The sequence below is a fragment of the Phacochoerus africanus genome, chromosome 2 (assembly GCF_016906955.1).
Source record: "Phacochoerus africanus isolate WHEZ1 chromosome 2, ROS_Pafr_v1, whole genome shotgun sequence".
NCBI classification, from domain to species: Eukaryota; Metazoa; Chordata; class Mammalia; order Artiodactyla; family Suidae; genus Phacochoerus; species Phacochoerus africanus.
Genome location: NC_062545.1, coordinates 97,694,329 through 97,713,754, shown reverse-complemented (window position 1 = coordinate 97,713,754; position 19,426 = coordinate 97,694,329). Strand labels below are relative to the sequence as shown.

The window sequence follows — 19,426 nt, the reverse complement described above, 5'->3', positions numbered from 1 at the left end:
GCATACTTGAACTTGAGGGTCTTTCATCTTCATTATGCTGTAACTCTGTTCATTCTTGTTAATCTCTTTCATGGCTGTTGCACACCTACACTAAGTGCAATGCTACAAATACACCTACTCCTTACAGTTTAAGTAATTTAGCCTCTAGTGTTCTCCCCCATTCCCAAAAGGGGAAAAATCAAGTAAAAAGAATTAGTTGAATATATGTACCACACCTTATTAATCCATTCATCTGTAGATGGACATATATACAATGGAATACTAAGGTATCAAAAAGAAAAAAATAATGCCATTTTCAGGAACATGGATGCAACTAGAGAGTCTCATACTGAGTGAATTGTCAGAAAGAGAAAGACAACTGCCATACAATTTCACTTATATGTGGAATCTAAAATATGGCACATGAAATTCCCATTGTGGTGCAGTGGAAACTATCCATGAGGATTTGGGTTCAATCCCTGGCCTTGCTCCGTGGGTCAGGGATCCAGCATTGCCGTGAGCTGTGATGTATGTAAGCCAGCAGCTGTAGCTCCAATTTGACCCCTAGTCTGGGAACTTCCATATGCTGTGGGTGCAACCCTAAAAAGCAGAAATAAATAAATAAAATAAAATAAAATGTGACTCAAATAATCCTATCTTACAAAACAGAAGCAGATCACAGACATGGAAAGCAGACTTATGGTTGCCAGAGGCGGGAGGAAGTGGGAGGGACAGGGAATTTTGGGTTGGTAGATGCAAGCTATTACATTTAGAATGGATAAGCAATGAGATCCTACTGTATACTACAGGCAACTATATCCAGTCTCTTGGGATAGAACATGATGGAAGATGATATGAGAAAAAGAATGTATATATATATGTGTGTGTGTGTGTATATACATATACATATATACACACATACATAGATATATGTAATACATACACACATATACATATACATACATATACATATACACACGTATAATATATATGACTGAGTCACTATGTTGTACAGCAGCAATTGATACATGATATAAATCTATAATAATGAAAAAAAGCACACACACACACAAAGAAGTTAGTGAAAATGAGGCAGGGGATATTGCACTCAGTAAATACACAAGAGCATTGTATGGATCATCCTGCACCAGATTAGTACTGCTTTGAATTAGTACACCACAAGGATTCCGAGAGCACGACTACTAAACCAGCCATGGCAGCAAAGGTGATTCTTCCTTGTTGGCACCCGGGTGTTTGCAATATGCTCCAGGCCACTGTCAATCTTCACAACCAAAGGGAATGTCTCTGAAGCCAAAACAGCAATAGTAAATGCAACTGCTCCTGCACTGTAATTGGTTTAACCCAAAGGAGCATATCTAAGGGTTTGATGACATATGCATATAGGAGCAAAGAAAAAATCTGAAAGGATATCTTTCTAAACAGATTACAGTTTTTCTTTTTGTCTACAAGGAAGGTGATTGCTTTCTAAGTTAAAAACTCTGTTAAAGAGTTGATCCTCTTGTGTATTCCTGATCTTAGTGTGTTCCTGGGAGTGACCAGAGGGGTGGGTGGATGCAGGGAGTCTCAGTGGGACAAGAAAGGCCTCTCTCCCACCCTGCCTGGTTTGGTATTGGTGACATTTACTGCCACTTATGAAACAAAACAGGTTTTACCCTTTAGTGGCCCCTACTACTGAAAAGTGCTTGGAAGTGGGCACATCAAACATAATTTGTCTTCATTCTTCTAAAAACACCCACTTTGTGACTTATGGCGAGTCAGCTGTTAGGGTGGAAGCCATGATTAGACAGAAATTTTGATTAGACAGAAATAATCAGCTAGTATTATTTGTATTTACATGTAAATCTTTAAATTGCCTAAGAAGTGTGCTTAATATTTAAGGAACTTTGCTGTGAAATAGAGTGGATGTTGAAGACCTAGAAAACATCCTCTAACCATAATAACTTTCTACAAACAAACTGTAGTCTTTACAACCAGTTATCACTTCTTTATCATTTCATAAGCTTCTCTCTTTATCATGGAGATAGGCCTAGCCCATTTTACTTTATTTTATTTATTTATTTTTTGCTTTTTTTTAGGGCCACACCCACGGCCTGTGGAGGTTCCCAGGCTAGGGGTCTAATCAGAGCTGTAGCTGCCAGCCTACACCACAGCCACAGCAATGTGGGATCCGAGCTGTGTCTGTGACCTACACTACAGCTCTTGGCAACACCGGATCCTTAAGCCACTGAGCGAGGCCAGGGATTGAATCCTCAATTCAATTCAATTCCGCTCTGCCATGGCGGGAACTCCGGCCTAGCCCATGTTAGAAGTAGTGCTGGAAGATGGGAAATCATTGACTTGGCTTCAAAGGTGAAACCTGCTCTCTAGAATAACATGTAATTAACGATGGCTATGTGGCAGGGCATCAGCAGCTCCAAGAGTTTGTTTTTATTTTTTACCCTCCTATCTTCCTCTCTTCCTTTCTTCCTTCCTTTCTTTCTCTCCTCCCTGCCATTCCTCTCTCCCTCCTTTCTTTCCCTCCTTCCTTCTCCCTTTTTTGCTCTTTTTCTCTCTCATTCCTCCCCATTCCACCCTTCTCCCTTCCTCCCTCCTTCTCCTTTCCTCCCTTTCTCTCTTTCTGTCTTTCTTTCTTTCCTTCCTTCCCGTCTTCCTTACTTCTTCGCTCCCTTCGTCCCTTTTGGTAAAGCTTGTATTCTAGTTGCTTAATAATTGCATTTGACCCAAGAATTCTTGTTGCTCGAAGCCCAAGAACCTGCTGTTTGAATATGAGATGCTAATACCAACATATTTACTCAAGTTAGATCATTTCATTGGGGCTCATTAGTGTCTGTGCAGCTCAAGGAATAGGAATCCAATATGTATAATTGACTAAATTTAAGAATATTTTAGGAGTTCCTATTGTGGCTTAGCGGGTTAACAACCCAACTAACATCCATTAGGATGTGGGTTCAATCCCTGGCCTTGCTCAGTGGTCTAAGGATCTGGTGTCACCTCGAGCTACGGTGTAGGTTGCAGATGAGGCCTGGATCCTGTGTTGCTGTGGCCGTGGTGTGGACCTGCAGCTGGATCTCTGATTAAACCCCTAGCCTGAGAACTTCCTTATGCGGCCCTAAAAAAGAAAAAAAAGAATATTTAAAGAGGGAGTGTACCTTCATTAGTAACTTAGTTGAGACAACATTTAAAATAGTTTGAATGAACCTTTGGAATTGAAATTTAAGTAGGAAGCTTTAGGAATTCACGATTTTTTTTGCAGTTGTTGATTTTAGCTGCTATTCCTGTTTTTAATTCTAACATTTTTAAGTAAAGAAGGATTATAATTTTTGAATTAAAAATATGTGTATAAAATATAAATATATGTATGATTTACCATAAAGTGATGCTCTTATTACATTTCATTTTTCATCTCTTGGAATAATACCCATTTCTATGTGTTTTCCTTGGCCAAGCACATTATGCTCCTTGAATAAAATCTCAGTGTAGGAGCAGGGAGCTGACATGAATAACTAATTCAAGTGAAATTTCTTTGTTATTCTCTTTCAGAAAAAAGCTTTTTCTGGCTGGTGCTTCTGTGGCTTGGAAAGAGGCACTCAAAGCAGCAGAATCTGTAGAAATTATGTCAATCATGAAGACTTGGAAGTGAACCCTTGCTATAATTTTTCCATATTTTAAAATTTATGGTAGATATTTAGTTCAACGGAACCCAATAGAGTTCTGCAGTTTTTAAAAGAAGTTAACAGATTGCCCCAGACTGAAGAATTATCTTTTCCCATTCAAGTCACTAAAGTTGTGAATGAATTGTTTTTCTACTTGATTAGGAAAGTCTCTGGATATGAAGCCTTGACTCCTGGGGGTGGGGGCAGGAATGGCTGCTAGGGGGGCGGTGGGAGACAGAGCCATCACCCTGCTCTAGAAGTTCCTTTGCCTTGGGAGCGGCGTGGCTGTGGAATTTCCAGTGACACACACTTTCCGTGGTGCAAGATTTTAAATCACCTTCCTTTTTGGCTGCAAGATTTTGAGGCCATCTGATTGCACTTTCTCATTTTACAGATGAGGAAATGAGGCCCAGAAGTGTGAAATCAATTTCCTTACAGTTCTCCCAACTGACTAGGGACAGAAGAGAGTGCAAGTCTATCCCACACTGCCTTCTGACCCTTCTTGAGGCTGGGCTCATGTTGAAATTTAAGATGCCAAGTGTTTTTGCCGGCACCTTTCCAATTGGGAAAACTACGAGTGTTTAAAAGTCAGATTTATTTTTATATGGCTCACTGTGTGTACTCGACTGCAGGGCACCATATTTAACCTCATTAAGAAAACATCGATTATAAAACATGCCTTTGCTTTATATACCACTAAGAAAGGCAGTGAAGGACTTGACACTTTTGACAGTTAATGGCCAAACTCATTGGAACTGGAGATGCTAATGTGTGGGAAAAAAAATATATTCTAGAATCAATGAAATGTGGCCTTTTGACTATCCCTAAAGAGTTTTAGACTTACAAAGCCAGTACTCAGTCTTGGGTCTTCACAGAGGATTTTTCCCTTGCTAGATCCTGGAATTTTTACCCTTCCACAAATAGTTGGGTCTTCCTTTGGTCACCCGTAAAACAGAAGGGAGATTATGTACCTTGGTCTAATGTTAGCACCCTGAGTAAACGATGCATTTTAGTTAGGGACAAGTGAACACAGCACTGGCATTTATTTTGGAAGTTGAAAAATTATGGTGCCATGAAAAGCAAACGCTTTCCTTTTCTGCTCTGTGCAGTAGCTTTCCCGGAACTATGGACAAAGTGATGGAAGGGAGATGGAGTATTTCCCCTTTTCATGTAAAGCGCTGCTTAAAGTGGCAGCTTCTTGTCATGATGGGAAACTTGCATCATTTGGATATCCTTTTGAGAAACTGAAGTTTGCAAAGGACCATTGACTTCCCCAAGTTGAACAGGCTCAGGAAATTTTCCTTCGAACTCACAACATTGTCTGTTTGAGTGTTTTGTTTATTGTTGGCGGTTCCTCAGGGATTTCAGTTTTCTCTCTCTTGGTCAGTGTAATTGATATAAAAGTGTTTTAAGAATTGAAAAAATATATTTTTATTTTATTGCTCCAGTTTGATATGAAGTAAAATAAAAGTTTTTGCTGATTCGGGATTTATTTTGCATTTTTGTGTTAATCATATCTCTCTTATAAGCTCTAGTTTGATCCCTTGTCACATCTGCTATCATTAGGCCACAGAAGGACAGACTGCTGGTCAGAGAGGCCAGGTGGAGACTGGTGCCATGCCACGTCCTACTAATCCTTCAGGTGCCAGATGCAAGGTCCCTACCTAGGTGATGCATCTTCTATGCCCCCAGGCTTGGTTGTTTCCACTGCTGTATTGCCCCTCGCCCTCGTTTTCCTTGTTATCACAGGATTCACTCCTGAAATTAATTGTTCAAAGTCTGGCTTCCCTCCTCGTCCACAATCTCCATGAGAGCAGGGTCCCTCTTACCCTTTTTCCTGTCGTATCCCCAGCACTTGACACACAGTAGTAAATATGAAAGAATTAGTGGCCTAGAAGGAGATAACATAGCTAGAAAAGCAACCAGTTGAGAGAGAAGTCAGGAGTGTAAAGGGAAGCCAGTAAAATAAGTTGACATATTGAATTTAGTAATTATGAGTGTCTCTGCAGACTGCTGGCACCTTAATTTGGGTCCCACCAGAAGCTAACCCTGAGATAAAGTTTTGAGTTCAGGTTCTTTTTTGGGGGAGTGAGCCCAGAAAGCCCCAGTGTGGAAGTGGGGAGGTGAGACACGGAAGAGAAGTTTAAAAAGTGCATTATTGGAGTTCCCATGTGGCGCAGTGGAAAGGAATCCGACTAGTATCCATGAGGATGTGGGTTTGATCCCTGGCCTTGATCAGTGGCTTAAGGATCCAGCATTGCAGTGAGCTGTGGTATAGATTGCAGATGCGGCTTGGATCCAGTGATGCTGTGGATGTGGTGTAGGCTGGCAGCTGCAGCTCTGATTTGACCCCTAGTCTGGGAACTTTCATGTGCCATGCGTGCAGCCCTACAAAAAAAAAAAAAAAAGGAAAAAAAAGCAATTATCAAGCTAATTACCATGGTGGATGACGAGCTTCAGCTGCTGGGATTCTTGAGCAACAACGTAGGACGTGCATCTCAGAGGTAGCTCACCAGAGGAAGGGAGCAAGGACAGTCATTCACCAACTCCCATCAGTCATGTGTAAAGGGCTGCTCCTAGGAGGCATTCATTCCCTGGCATTTCTGGCCTGCAGGGTGGGCTCCAGCAGCCCAAGAGAGACCTCAGCTGGGGATGTGTCAGTTGGAAGTTGGACTAGTGTGTAAGGAAGTGATAGGTACTGAGGGGGTGTGGATGGGAGGCCAGCAGTGCTAAGCCCTGCACTGCACAGGTCCACCTGCACCCCTACGCACTTTACTCTATCCTGTCACCACTTCTTCAAGTCCCAGTTTCCAAAAGACACCCACACACCCACCCCAAGACATTCGTAGGACAAGCTCTAGTCCCTGCTTCTACAAATGGTCCTGAGTCTGTAATTGATATTCATCACCTCCTTTCTCTACTCCCCTGTTATAGTGAATCCTGTCCCCCCACCCCACCCCACCCCAAGTTCACATGTCCAAGCCCAATCCTCAGTTCTTCAGTGATGGTTTTGGAGATAGGGCCTTTAAAGAGTGGTGAGCTTGAAGTAAGGCTGCTGGGGGAGGGCCCTGATCCAGTCTGATTGGTGTCCTTATAGGGAGAAGAAGAAACACGAGGAGAGAGCTTGCACAAAGGGATGACCTCACAAAGGGGCAGCAGGAGGGCGGCCATCAGCTAGCCGAGCAGAGAGGCTTCAGAGGAACCCAGTTCTGCTGGTGCCTTGATCTTGGACTTCCAGCCTCCAGAACTGAAAGCAAGTTAATTTCTAATGTTTAAACCACAGAGCCTGTGATATTTTGCTGTGGCAGCCCTAGTAAAGTAATACACACATATTCTAGAGTCGCTTCACATTTGGCTAGTCTTCTGTTTGTGTGGCCCTAAAAAGAAAAAAAAAAAAAAAACTAAAAAAAAAAGAAAAAGAAACGTTAAGAGCCAAGGGAATCAGACCAGCCATGTCTGATACTTTGGGGAGGGGGAGGGGAGGGATTCAAGGAACTGGTTCTATGGCTTATTTAACGTTTTTTTTTTTAGTGGAGAAGATTATGAGAGGGTAAATAACATAAAAAAGACAAGTTTCGTACGCTTTGCTTTCCATGGAAGCAAAAGTCTGTTACCAGAAGACACCTCATATACACAAGAGTCGTTTTTAAAAAATGTGCCTCTATATTTTTGGTACTTATTTGTATTGCCAGCTAATCGTCTCAAAAAAACTGAAAGAATTTAGAAGTAACATGATATTTTATAATTAAAAATGGATTTAGGAGTTCCCGTCGTGGCGCAGTGGTTAACGAATCCGACTAGGAACCATGAGGTTGCGGGTTCGATCCCTGCCCTTGCTCAGTGGGTTAACGATCCGGCATTGCCGTGAGCTGTGGTGTAGGTTGCAGACGCGGCTCGGATCCCGCATTGCTGTGGCTCTGGCGTAGGCCGCTGGCTACAGCTCCGATTGACCCCTAGCCTGGGAACCTCCATATGCTGCGGGAGCGGCCCAAGAAATAGCAAAAAAAAGACAACAACAACAAAAAATGGATTTAGTAATCATGAATGATGAAATAGTTAATGCCTTATACAAAGTAACTGTAGAAAGAATGACTTCTCTGAAATCTTGTCAGAGGAAGTGTCACTAATGGAGAATTGCCACCAGATGGCAACAGAGACTCTAATTTGGTAAGGCAAATCTAATTTTGTAAGAGCGCTTTTTTTAAAAAAATTTTTTTTTGCTTTTAAAATTTTTGTTTTATTTTTTTAACACCACAGCCACAGCAACGCCAGATCCGAATCATGTCTGTGACCTACACCACAGCTCTCAGCAATGCCAGATCCTTAACCCACTGGGTGAGACCAAGGATCAAACCCACATCCTCATGGGTACTACTCAGATTCCTTTCCACTGCACCACAATGGGAGCTCTTGTAATGGCATTTTAAGAAAACTTTATCTAGGAATTCTCCCGAGTTCAGAAGTACACACTTAACGCCTGTTACGGCAAACACTGATGCTGGCTGACTTAGGAATCACGGTCATACTAAATTTTGGAATGCCACAATATAGTACAGGATTTATACTCATTTTATGAAATCCTGGTTTTTGTTTTTAATTGTGATTTTCTCAGGAGATTAAAAATTATTTTATATTCTTAAAGCTGTGGTGAAAATTAATAACCCATTGGAGGGAAAATTGGTAAATATTTATTAAAATTAGAAATACGAATGTCTCTCTGATCAACAATTTCTCATCTGGCATCTATCTTATAGAAGTACTTACGCACAAAATACATAGAGATCTGTAAGCCTTGCTTTTAAAGAGTGAAAAATTGGTAACAATTTACTGGCCTCAGAAGTCTGTTTAAATAAAGTTATAGAATATTTAATTAATTAGGGAAAATGAAGTTAGAGCTTTCTGTCCTTACAAGAAACTATCTCCAAGATTTATGAATTAAAAGGACAGAGTGTAGAAATTCCCTTTGTGGCTCTGTGGCTTAAGAACCTGACTCATATCCATGACGATTTGGGTTCAATCCCTGGCCTCACTTAGTGGATTAAGGTTCCAGCTTTGAGGTGAGCTGTGGTGTTTGGGTCACAGATGTGGCTTGGATCTGGTGTTGCTGTGGCTATGGCATAGGCTGGCAGCTGCAGCTCCAATTTGACCCCTGGCCTGGGAATTTCCACATGCTGTAGGTTCGGCCCTAAAAAAGCAAAAAAAAAAAAAAAAAAAAAGGGCACAGTATACACAGCTGTTGAGTATTTAAGAGTGTGATATTTATCCATGGGTAGGAAAAAAGTCTGAAAGAATACATACTGAACCAGTTAATAATGGTTAACTCTAAGGAGAGGAGTTAACATTTTATCATGTGTACTTCTAAGTTGTTTGCAGGTACACTTAAGAATACTGTAATATAAAACTATTATAGAAATTTTTGAAAGAAAAATTATATAAACCTAATAACCAAAAGTCAGCACTGTGGCAATTATGAATACTCCAGTAACTTTTTTTTTTTGTCTTTTGTCTTTTTGTTGTTGTTGTTGTTGCTATTTCTTGGGCCGCTCCCGTGGCATATGGAGGTTCCCAGGCTAGGGGTCCAATCGGAGCTGTAGCCACCGGCCTACGACAGAGCCACAGCAATGCGGGATCCGAGCCGCGTCTGCAACCTACACCACAGCTCACGGCAATGCCGGATCGTTAACCCACTGAGCAAGGGCAGGGATCGAACCCGCAACCTCATGGTTCCTAGTCGGATTCGTTAACCACTGCGCCACGACGGGAACTCCTCCAGTAACTTTTAAATGAAATATTTCCAATAGTCATCTTGGCCCCAGTGTATAAGTATAGAGTATTGTAAATAGGGAGAAAGTACGCCTGGGCTTCCTATCTTAAAAGTCCATTTATACTGTACAACTGCGCTGGTATAAACCCAAGCTTCATCATTTATTGGCTGCGTGATCTTAGGCAAATAATTCAAACTCTCAGAGCCTTAGGCCCTGTCTATAAAACGAGAACAATAAAATTGCTGACCTTGCAGGGTTGTTATGATAATCAAATGAGTTGTTATGTGAAAAGGACTCAGAACAGTTCTTGGCTGATAGTAAGAGCTCAGACAATGGTGACTATTACTGTCCAGGGGTCAGTAGTAGCAAATTTTCACTGCTAATTAGGCCAGTGTTGAACCCTGCTTGCTGTCAATTTTTTTAGTTTCTGCAGACAAAATTTATGTATAGAAAAGACATGTCATTATTTTGTTTTTTGAAATCCATCTTTTGAATTATTTTAAAATTAATCTTCAATTTATTAAAGTCATACACATTTTATTTATTTTATTTTTCTTTTGTTTTTATGGCTGCACCTGCATCATCTGGAAGTTTCCAGGCTAGGGGTCGAATCGGAGCTGCACTGCCAGCCTATGCCACAGCCATGGCAGTGCCAGATTTGAGCCGAATCTGTGACCCATGCTGCAGCTTGTGGCAATGCCAGATCCTTAACTCACTGAGCGAGGCCAGGCCTTGACACTGTGTTAGGTTCTTCACCCACCAAACCACAACAGAAACTCATATTTTTCCTAAAGCTTTAAGTAATCATGATAAATCTCAACATTATATTTATAAATTGAATTAATTTAAATAATTACTTTTCAGGGGGAACCTTAATATTTTTTGAATATTTATTTATTTTTATTATAGTTGATTTAAAATTTGTGCCAATTTCTGCTTTACAGCAAAGTGACCCTGTCAATACATAAATAAATAAATACACATTCCTAAAGGGGGAATTTTAATCTTTGGACAATTCAAATTCAATAGACCAAACTTCCTTAAACAATCTGTCCTGTTTATGACTTAAATTCCTTCAAATGTTTTAAACTACAGTATTAAATTTAATATATTTAAAATTTTCCTTTTGATCAAACTGACCAATAAACCTAACTACTTACACTCTTCTACTGAGGTCTAACAAATTCAGTTTATAAAGTATACCATTTTTCCCCCTTAGGCTGTGATATTTATTGCAGTTTATCTTTGTTTTTTGTTTGTTTGTTTGTTTGTTTTTTTTCTTTTTAGGGCTACAGCTGTGGCATATGGAGGTTCCCAGGCTAGGGATCGAATTGGAACTGTAGCTGTTGGCCTACGCCACAGCCACAGCAACACCAGATCCATGCCATGTCTGCGAACTTCGCCAGAGTTCACAGCAACACCGGATCCTTAACCTGCTGAGAGAGGCCAGGGATTGTACCTGTGTCCTCATGGATGCTAGTCAGATTCATTAACCGCTGAGCCATAGTGGGAACTCCTAGTTTATCTTTGCATTGTGTCTGAGTCCTAACAAAGCTGTAAACTATGTGAAGATAGGGCTAGTTGTGTTTTGCTCAGCAGTGACTGGCACATGGAGAACTTTGAAGGCCCAAAATGATTTGAATTGGTAGAGGTCAGAGAAGATATTCCAGACTGGGAGAATCCATGGAAAAAGGTATGGCTAGTAATGGTGTGCTCACCGAAAATTGGCATTTGCCATCTACCTCTATAAGGATTAAATCATGAGCTGCTGTAGCTGCTGACCTTTAACCTCCCCCCCAAAGGAGTTCAGGGTGGAGATCAGGAACGAGGCTCTCTGTGCTCTGGGAAAAATTGGCAGAACAGGTCTTCTGATAGTTATATATTTTCAGGAGAAAATTTTATGAGCCCGATTCCTGCATCTCCTCATATCTAGAAAAGCACTAAAATCCTTCATGGCGACGTCTGCTCCTTGTGACTAGCAGCAGCCTTCTGCAAAAATGTGTGCTTGATTATACAAACCTCCCTCTTTCACCAAAAGCACACATACACTGATCTTCATCCAATACCTCTTTGGAGCAGTTTCTCAGAGCTACCTGAAATGCTGATTCCCAGGCCATAGTCCTTATTTTGCACCAAATAAACTTAACTCACAATTCTCACATTGTGCTTTTTTTTTTTTCCCCAGTTGACAGGTGGTATAAAGATTTTATTTATATTTGCCAAGTCTTGCTTGGGATAATCTTATATTCATTGCATACATGTACATGCACACACACATCAGGGTATACAAAATGCAAGTACCTTCTGAGTGAAACCAAAGGGGACCCTCCAGGGCCTTCCTGGGAATAGAACTCTTGTCTTGCCCCCACCATCCCCAATATTCCCTCCCTCTTTTTCATAGGAAAGCTTTAGCCTCCTAGGCTGTCCCTGACTTTCAAAGAGCAAATTTAATCAGAGAAGTGAAAAAATGTAAAAACAAAGGAAAGCAGTCTAACAAGACAAAATAATAATAATAATAATAAATAATAATAATAATAATAACAATAATAGTTTAGCCATAAGACAAAGTCAAGAGCCTTTAGGTACTCCTCAAGGGCTGTAGATAATATTTTGAGCCATATCCTTGAGTGGTTTTACAGACACTAAAACCCCCACCAGATGGAAGAAGGTGACTGCATGCTGACCACCAGCATGTAGACCCCAGAACAGTTGAAACCAGAAAATGGATAATTAAGGTTCCTGAAATATCACCCTATCACCTCACTATCAAGGAATCAGAGAACTGAGTTTGAGCTGATCATGTGCCCTCACCCAGTCTTAAATAACCCTCCCCTGAAAGTCATTGGGGATTTTGGGTCTTTTGAGCATGAGCTGCCTGTTCTCCTTGCTTGGCCCTGCAATAAATTCTGTACTTTCCTTTGCCACAATGAAGCATCAATAAGTTGGCTTTGTTGGGCAAAGACCCAAGTTTGGCTGAATAACAAGAATAGCTGGATAACTTTTTTGTTGTTGAGGATTTGGGATCTGGAATACATGAAACTGTTATTGGAAAGCTGGGTTTGCCTCTTCATGGGTGCTGAGCCGAAAGACCCAACTAAGCCAGAGATCAGGAGCAGGAAATATTTGTTGCTTGCAGCAAGTAAGGAGAACACTGAGGATCTTTCCCAAAGCAGTGTCTCTCCGAATAGCAAAATAGGGGAAATTTTAAGCTAAGGGTACATGCATATTCATGAAGGAGCTTGAGGAGGGGAGAATTCAGCATAGAATTGGGGCAAAAGTCCAGAGTCCAAGCTTTAGGTGATTGAAGTCACAAAGGTCAGAAAAGGTCAGCATCATCATTCCTTAAGTTCCCAGGTGATCTGGTAGTCAAGCATTGGTGGTGGTGATAGGAAGGTGCTAAATTCTGTGAAACAGCTGAAGCCAGTGTTTCAGGCTAATCTTTACCATTGAAACAGAACTGGGGGTCTTGGAGTTCCCTGATGGCCTAGTGGTTAAGGATCTGGTGTTGTCACTGTAGCTCAGTTTGATCCCTGGCTGGGGAAATTCTGCATGCTGCATATGTGGCTGATCCCAAAGAACTGGGAATCTTTATAACTGATTCGTCATATTTGCTACCATTACTTTTCTTGCCTGATAGCAGTCATTTGTTCTTTCCTTCCCTTGACATCATTATTACTGAGACCAGTTCAAGGTTAAGCATTATGGCTAGATGTATATTACAAAATGGCTTAAGCCTAAAATGACTTCGCTTATGTCAAGTAATTCACGCCTGATTCTCTTTCTCCTGCGACCCCCTACCCTATCTGTTTACAACTATATTTTATATGTTCAGTTAGCTCATAAGCAAGATACTGTGAAGACTGCTTCTCTGAAGTCATTTTCATTCTTCATGCTATATTCTTAGATTTTTTTCTTCTAGTATTTTACTGGTGGGTGGATATTCTCCTCCCACCCCTTACACTCCATCTCAACCATCTTATCCTGCCACCAGAAAAAACAACTCATATTCATTATCAGATGTTGATTGCTTGCTTGATTGGTTTATTTTTGTGCTGCACCCATGGCATATGGAAGTTCCTAGGCTAGGGGCTGAATTGGAGCGGCAGCTGCTGGCCTATGCCACAGCCACAACAATGCCAGTTCTAAGCCTTATCTTTGACCTATGCTGTAGTTGTCACAATGTTGTTTGCTTAACACACTGAGTGAGGTCAGGGATTGAACCTGCATCCTCATGGGATTCCCAACAGGAACTCCCTTTCATCAGATATTTATTGAGCCTAGGAAGCCTGGTGTTCTAGAGGCCCCTGGAATTCTTCAGGGAGCAAAACAAAGACCTCTACTCTTAAAGATCTTACATTCTAGCCAGGTTGACAGATAAAACATAAAAGCAAATGATAATAAGATTTTAAGAGGTACTAGGTGCTTTGGAAAGAAAGAAATTGTAGTAAAAGGAGATGGGACCAAGTTTTCACATCTATCATTTTTAAATGAAGGTGTGTGAAATCTATGTTAAGAATACTTTTATGGGTCTTGTCTTACTGCTTTTTTGTCTGCCCTCTTTGGGGCAGATGTCTCTTTCCAGGGAATTTGTATAGTAATGACAATAACTACTGTTTACAGATATGCCTGCGGTTACCAGGCACCTTTGACGATAGTTCCACTTAATCTTCATTAAGCTAGAAAATACAAGTATCATCTTTCCCCTTTACACAAGGGTACATATGGATTGGCATCAAGGTTCTTGGGCACAAAGCAGAGCTTTAGGCTGACTGTTTTTTTTTCTGGTCTTTTGTCTACTTAGAGCCGCACCCAAGCATATGGAGGTTCCCAGATCAGGGGATGAATCAGCTATAGCTGCTGGCCACAGCCACGGCAACTGGGGATCCAAGCTGCATCTGCAGCCTACACCAATGCTCAGGAAATGCCAAATCCTTAACCCACTGAGCATCGCCAGGGATCAAACCCGCGTCCTCATGGATACTAGTCCCATTCGTTAACCGCTGAGCCAAGACGGGAATTCCCTGACTAGTTCTGGTTACCTAAAGGTCAAAACAAAAATAACACGCACTCTCCTCGGACTCATTAAGCCAACGTGAGTGAGGGGTGCCAGCGTGCCCTAGATCCGGACCCAATGAGGATCAGCGGGGCCTGCGAGAAGGACGTGACCTATCACAGACTCAAAGAATCTGCGTGAGGGGCGGGGCCTGGGCGGAGGGGGCGGGCCCACTACTTTCAGCGAAAACGTCTCGCGGAGTAGTTTGTCCTACGTTGTGGCCCTTAGAGGCTCCAAGTTGCCGCCCCCACTCCGGGAGTGGTAGAGATTAGGTCATGTGACAGTCCGGTAGCCGGAAGTAAGCAGGTGTGGAAGGCGCAGGGTTTCGACAAAAACGAGCGGCGACAGTCCCACCGCAGGGTCTATGGCAGAGGCGGTGAGGCCCCCGCGCCGGGCCAAGGCCAAGGCCAGCCGGACTAAAACCAAGGTAAGGATAACCCCCAACCCTATTCCCCCCGCCCGAGGCCCTGGCAGGTACTGTCTGCTTTTTCTTATCTTTCGCCTCTCCAGCCAACCCTGCTCATCCCCTGAGCCCCTGTCATCCTCTGCCTCCACCTCCCCAATGTGTGATCCCCCCACACATTGACACCACTCCTGTTTTTCTATTCCTCCTTCACGTCCCCCTGCGAGACTTTGTCAGGAGCCCCTTTTTTTCTTTTTCCTCTTCTGACCTATCGAGGCTCTTCCTTTTCTGCTCCTTTCTTGACTTTTCTCATCCGAGTCTGGGTTCCTGTCCTTAAGCAGCTTTTCTCTTCCTGCCTCATCTTTGACTCTTTCTCCCTTTTAACCTGTGCACATTTTCTGTCCCTCTAGCGCATAAAGAGGAGAGAGACTTTTCCTCCACGCAGAGACTGGTTCCTTTGGCAGAGCTTTATAGCTAGGGACAGAAAGTCGACTGTAGTGATTGTGCCTTTTCAATTTAAAAATTCAAGGTGATAGTGGTGCTGCTGCTGTTTATGTCTCATTTGTTCTAGAAACGATGGGACACGAATGACCAAAAATCAAACAGGTCAGTACTAAGGCAGCAGATTTGAATTTTCTAGGTTTCCTGGATTAGAGCATTAGACTGCTGGTTTGGCTTAAAGTTGATTTATTTTGTTTTTAGGTGCATTTTGGGTTTTCTCTTTGTTCCCATATATATTTTTTGAAATGACACTTATTTTATAGTGAACAGATTAAATGCTTCCCCTGATAGATGGACATATATAATTTTGGCTTATCTGAAACTGAATTTATAGTAAAGAAATAATGAGTATAGTATTGAAAGTACATGAAATTTCCTTTCCTACAAGTGGGGGATGTTCCAGAGCAGGTGGAACTTAAAAATGATACAAAAAGTTGGGTTTTCTCATAACAAGATTTTAACAGGAATATGGTGTTCAAAGGTCCCTGTTTAATAAGCTGTAAATTATTCATGTGGATCCCTTTCATTATGATGCCTTTTAAAAAGCTGTGGTGGAGTTATGTGCATCAGTGTTCCCAGGTCTTTGAGGAGTTACTCTTTGGGGAGAAAGCTGTTTTGCTACCTAACTTCAGAAACATTTTTAAGAGAAATAATTTTGCATTGTATTAGACTGGTAAGGAACTATCTAGATAGAAGAGGTCCCTGAATAACCCAGAATATAGGAGTGTAAAACATATAAACATAAATCTATAAAGAGCAGAGTCTTAATTCTTAGTCTCTCATTTTTTTCAAATGAATGATGAGACTAAAGCCTAGAGAAATTAAATGATAAGCCAAAAGTCATGGAGTTAGTAAGAAAATTCAAGTTAAAGCCAAAAAATCTTAATTCTCAATCCAGTAGCTTAATAATTGTTCTACATAATGTGTATGTATCTATTGAGAGAATGTTGTAAATACTTAAAAATAGTTAAGAGGATTCTGTCGAGTTATTTTGTTTAGAATAGGGTTTCTAAAATAAAAAAATTAAAAATCAAACTTTTAAATCGATCATGAAAAAACAATTACTCATTTTATTAACACATTGTGGGTGACTTTCCTACCCAAACATAAATTTATTTTTTAATCTTTTAAAATGTGTAAAGAGGTCTTTATTCCAGAGGTATTCTATCAAACCAGAAATCCTTGACACACACTTGTAATCACTCTCCAAATTCAGTCACTTGTCTTGCCAATTATCTCTTGTAATTATTCTCTCAATTCTGTTCATTTCTCTCTGTCCTAATTCCACCATCCTCCAAAGAAGATTTCTAGGATATTTTTCTAAATTAACCTCTGCAAATTAATTCTTGCTGCCCATCCTCTAAACAAAAGATGGATTGATATTTTTGTAAACAAAACCACCAAATGTTCAACTCTCCTCTTTAAAACCTTTCCCACTGCCCAGAGTCCAAGAGTCCAAAGTCCTTAGCTTGGACTAAATGCCCTACATAATCTGACTTCTATGGTTCTCCTCTGTCTTAGGTCTCTCTGCTGTCTATTTTGCTTCCTTTCCTTCTTTTGGGGCCTTTGCACATGTTCTTTCCTCTGCTCTGACACCTCTTCCTGGTTCTTTTCATCTAACTTAACTACTGCTCATTCATGGGGTCTCTGCTTAAACTTACCTCATCACTCACATTGCCTGCTGCTCGCCCCCCTTGTGTCGCTCATCTCACTTATAGTGACCTTGTTAACAATTCTGTCTTTTCCCATAAACTGTGAACCCAGTGGGGGAGGGACCTGTCCTTTTCCCAGTACCCTTCACAGTCCTTCTAGACATTTGATAATGTTTGTTGAATGAAGGGAAAAAAAAAATACCGGTATTGAAGAATATTTCCAAGCTTTGTCACTCAGAAGAAATTACTGTAGTTAATTTCCTCTTAGTAGGAGAAAAACAAATGAAAAAAGTCCAAGACACCAGCAAGGCCCTCATCCTCGTCTAGAAAATTAATTCTTTTTTTTTATAGAGTAAATAAATTTATTTCTTAGTGCTGGTTATGGTTTAGCTACAGTCATGAAGTCCTACAGTAATGAAATCTTTACCATCCGTGGTGTAATTTAGTAACTATAGAACCTTAAAGTAGTTCTAAGGCTCAGTTCGGGAAGTGAGCAGTGCCATGTGCCGTTGCCTTTGGATAGTTTGAATGGCTTCTGGCCCAGCAGCTGACCTGTATTCCTCAGTGTTGATCATCTGGAAGATTACCTCATATTGCTAGTTTGTGGTTATCTGGTACTTATCATTTGATACCAAAGAGATAGCCCTAATACTTTTCCCTTGGCTCAGAGGACCCTGACTTTGGTGCTCTTGGTAGATTATTGGTTAAGAACAGATTTTTTGTTTGTTTGTTTTTTATCTTTTTAGGGCTACACCCACAGCGTGTGGAAGTTCGTGGGCTAGTGGTCAAATCGGAGCTGCAGCTGCCGGCCTCTGCCGTAGCCACAGCAATGCTGGATCCAAGCTGTGTCTGTGACCTATACCACAGCTCATGGCAGAGCTGGATCCTTAACCCACTGAGCGAGGCCAGGGATTAAACCCACATCCTGATGGATACTAGTTGGGTTCATTACCACTGAGCCACAGTGGGAACTCCCAAGAACAGATTTTAAAGATTGGACTTACTCTGCAGAAGCAGTGTATTTTATAGTCATGGAAAGTAATATTTGTGGTTAGTATTAAATTCTGAATGCCAGCAACTCACTAACGTAAGAGCATATTGTGATCACCATGGATAGAGTGAGATGTGTCCCAGAAAACCGATGACAGAAACAGAGGCCTTTAAATTCCCACCCCTCTTGCTCCTTGGCCTAGATAATTTCTACTCTTAGTCCCTCCCTCTCTCCATGAGTGATTATAGGACTGAACTTGGGGGATAGTCTCTATTATTTCACTCCTTTTGTGCCTGCTAAGATCCATTTATTTGTTGAATAAACATTCATTGATCACTCACTCGGTCCCAGAAACTGTTCTAGGCACTTGGGATGTAAACAGAGGAAAAACAAAAACAAAAACAAAAACTAGAACCTGGCCTTAGTGTAGATTGTATTCTGGAAGGAGAAGACAGACAGACAAACAGGAAACCCTATGAAAGTAATAAAATATATATTAGAAGATGACAATGCTATGGAAAAAAGAAAGGAACAAGGTAAGGAATTGAGTACGCAGAATTCCTGTCATGGCGCAGCGGAAACAAATCCAACTAGGAACCATGAGGTTAAGGGTTTGATCCCTGGCCTCGCTCAGTGGGCTAAGGATCTGGTGTTGCTGTGAGCTGTGGTGTAGGCTGCAGACGCGGCTCGGATCCCGTGTTGTTTTGGCTGTGGCGAAGGCTGGCAGCTATAGCTCCGATTCATCCCCTAGCGTGGGAACCTACATATGCCATGGGTATGGTCCTAAAAAAAAAAAAAAGGCAAAAGACAGGAATTGAGTACTGGTGAGAAATTAGGATAGGTTGTGACTTTAAAGAGGCAAGTCAAGGTAGTCCTTATTAAAGGTGAAATTTAAGTAGAGACATGGCAGATGAGGGGGTTAGCCATGTGGATCTTGGGATCCACTGGGACAAGTGCCTTAAGGCATTGGCATGCCCTGTGCTGTCCTGGAAACCACAAGGAGGCATTGTGTTTAGGGCGGAATGAATGAGGGGAGAGGAGTTGGAATGAAGTCAGAAAGGTAACTCAGGGCTGGGTCATGTGGGACCTTGTAGGCCATTGTAAGGACTTGTACTTTAAGTGAAATATGGAATCCATTCAGGGTTTCAGTCAGAGAAGTGGTATGACCTGAGTTATACTTTAAAGGGTCCCTGGGCTTGCCTTGCTGGGAATGGATTTTTAAGAGAGCAAGAACAGGAGCAGAGGCCACCTAAGAGACTGTTGGAGTAATCCAGGCAGGAGGTGGCTTGGTCCAGAGTTGGAAAGTGGAAATGGTGAGAGGTGTTTGAAGCCTAGGAGTTTCTGAAGGTCTCGGCAAGATTTGCTGGTGCTTTGGCTGTGGGATATGAGAAAACAGACATGGATGGAG

General features: G+C 41.5%; 2 protein-coding genes across 4 annotated transcripts in view; both read left to right on the top strand.

Moving 5' to 3' along the window:
• The window catches only part of PSTPIP2 (proline-serine-threonine phosphatase interacting protein 2), a 103,780-nt gene extending 98,641 nt beyond the window's left edge, over positions 1-5,139 (top strand). The window contains exon 15 of the mRNA XM_047764129.1: positions 3,541-5,139. The gene's annotated coding sequence lies outside the window, so the exon portion shown is untranslated. The remainder of the gene's footprint in view (positions 1-3,540) is intronic.
• Positions 5,140-14,755: 9,616 nt separating this feature from the next.
• The window catches only part of EPG5 (ectopic P-granules 5 autophagy tethering factor), a 117,567-nt gene continuing 112,896 nt past the window's right edge, over positions 14,756-19,426 (top strand). For all 3 annotated transcript variants that reach the window (XM_047764107.1, XM_047764098.1, XM_047764089.1), the window contains exon 1: positions 14,756-14,898. In XM_047764107.1, the coding sequence (XP_047620063.1) occupies positions 14,836-14,898 (63 nt within the window). In that variant the 5' untranslated portion in view covers positions 14,756-14,835. The remainder of the gene's footprint in view (positions 14,899-19,426) is intronic.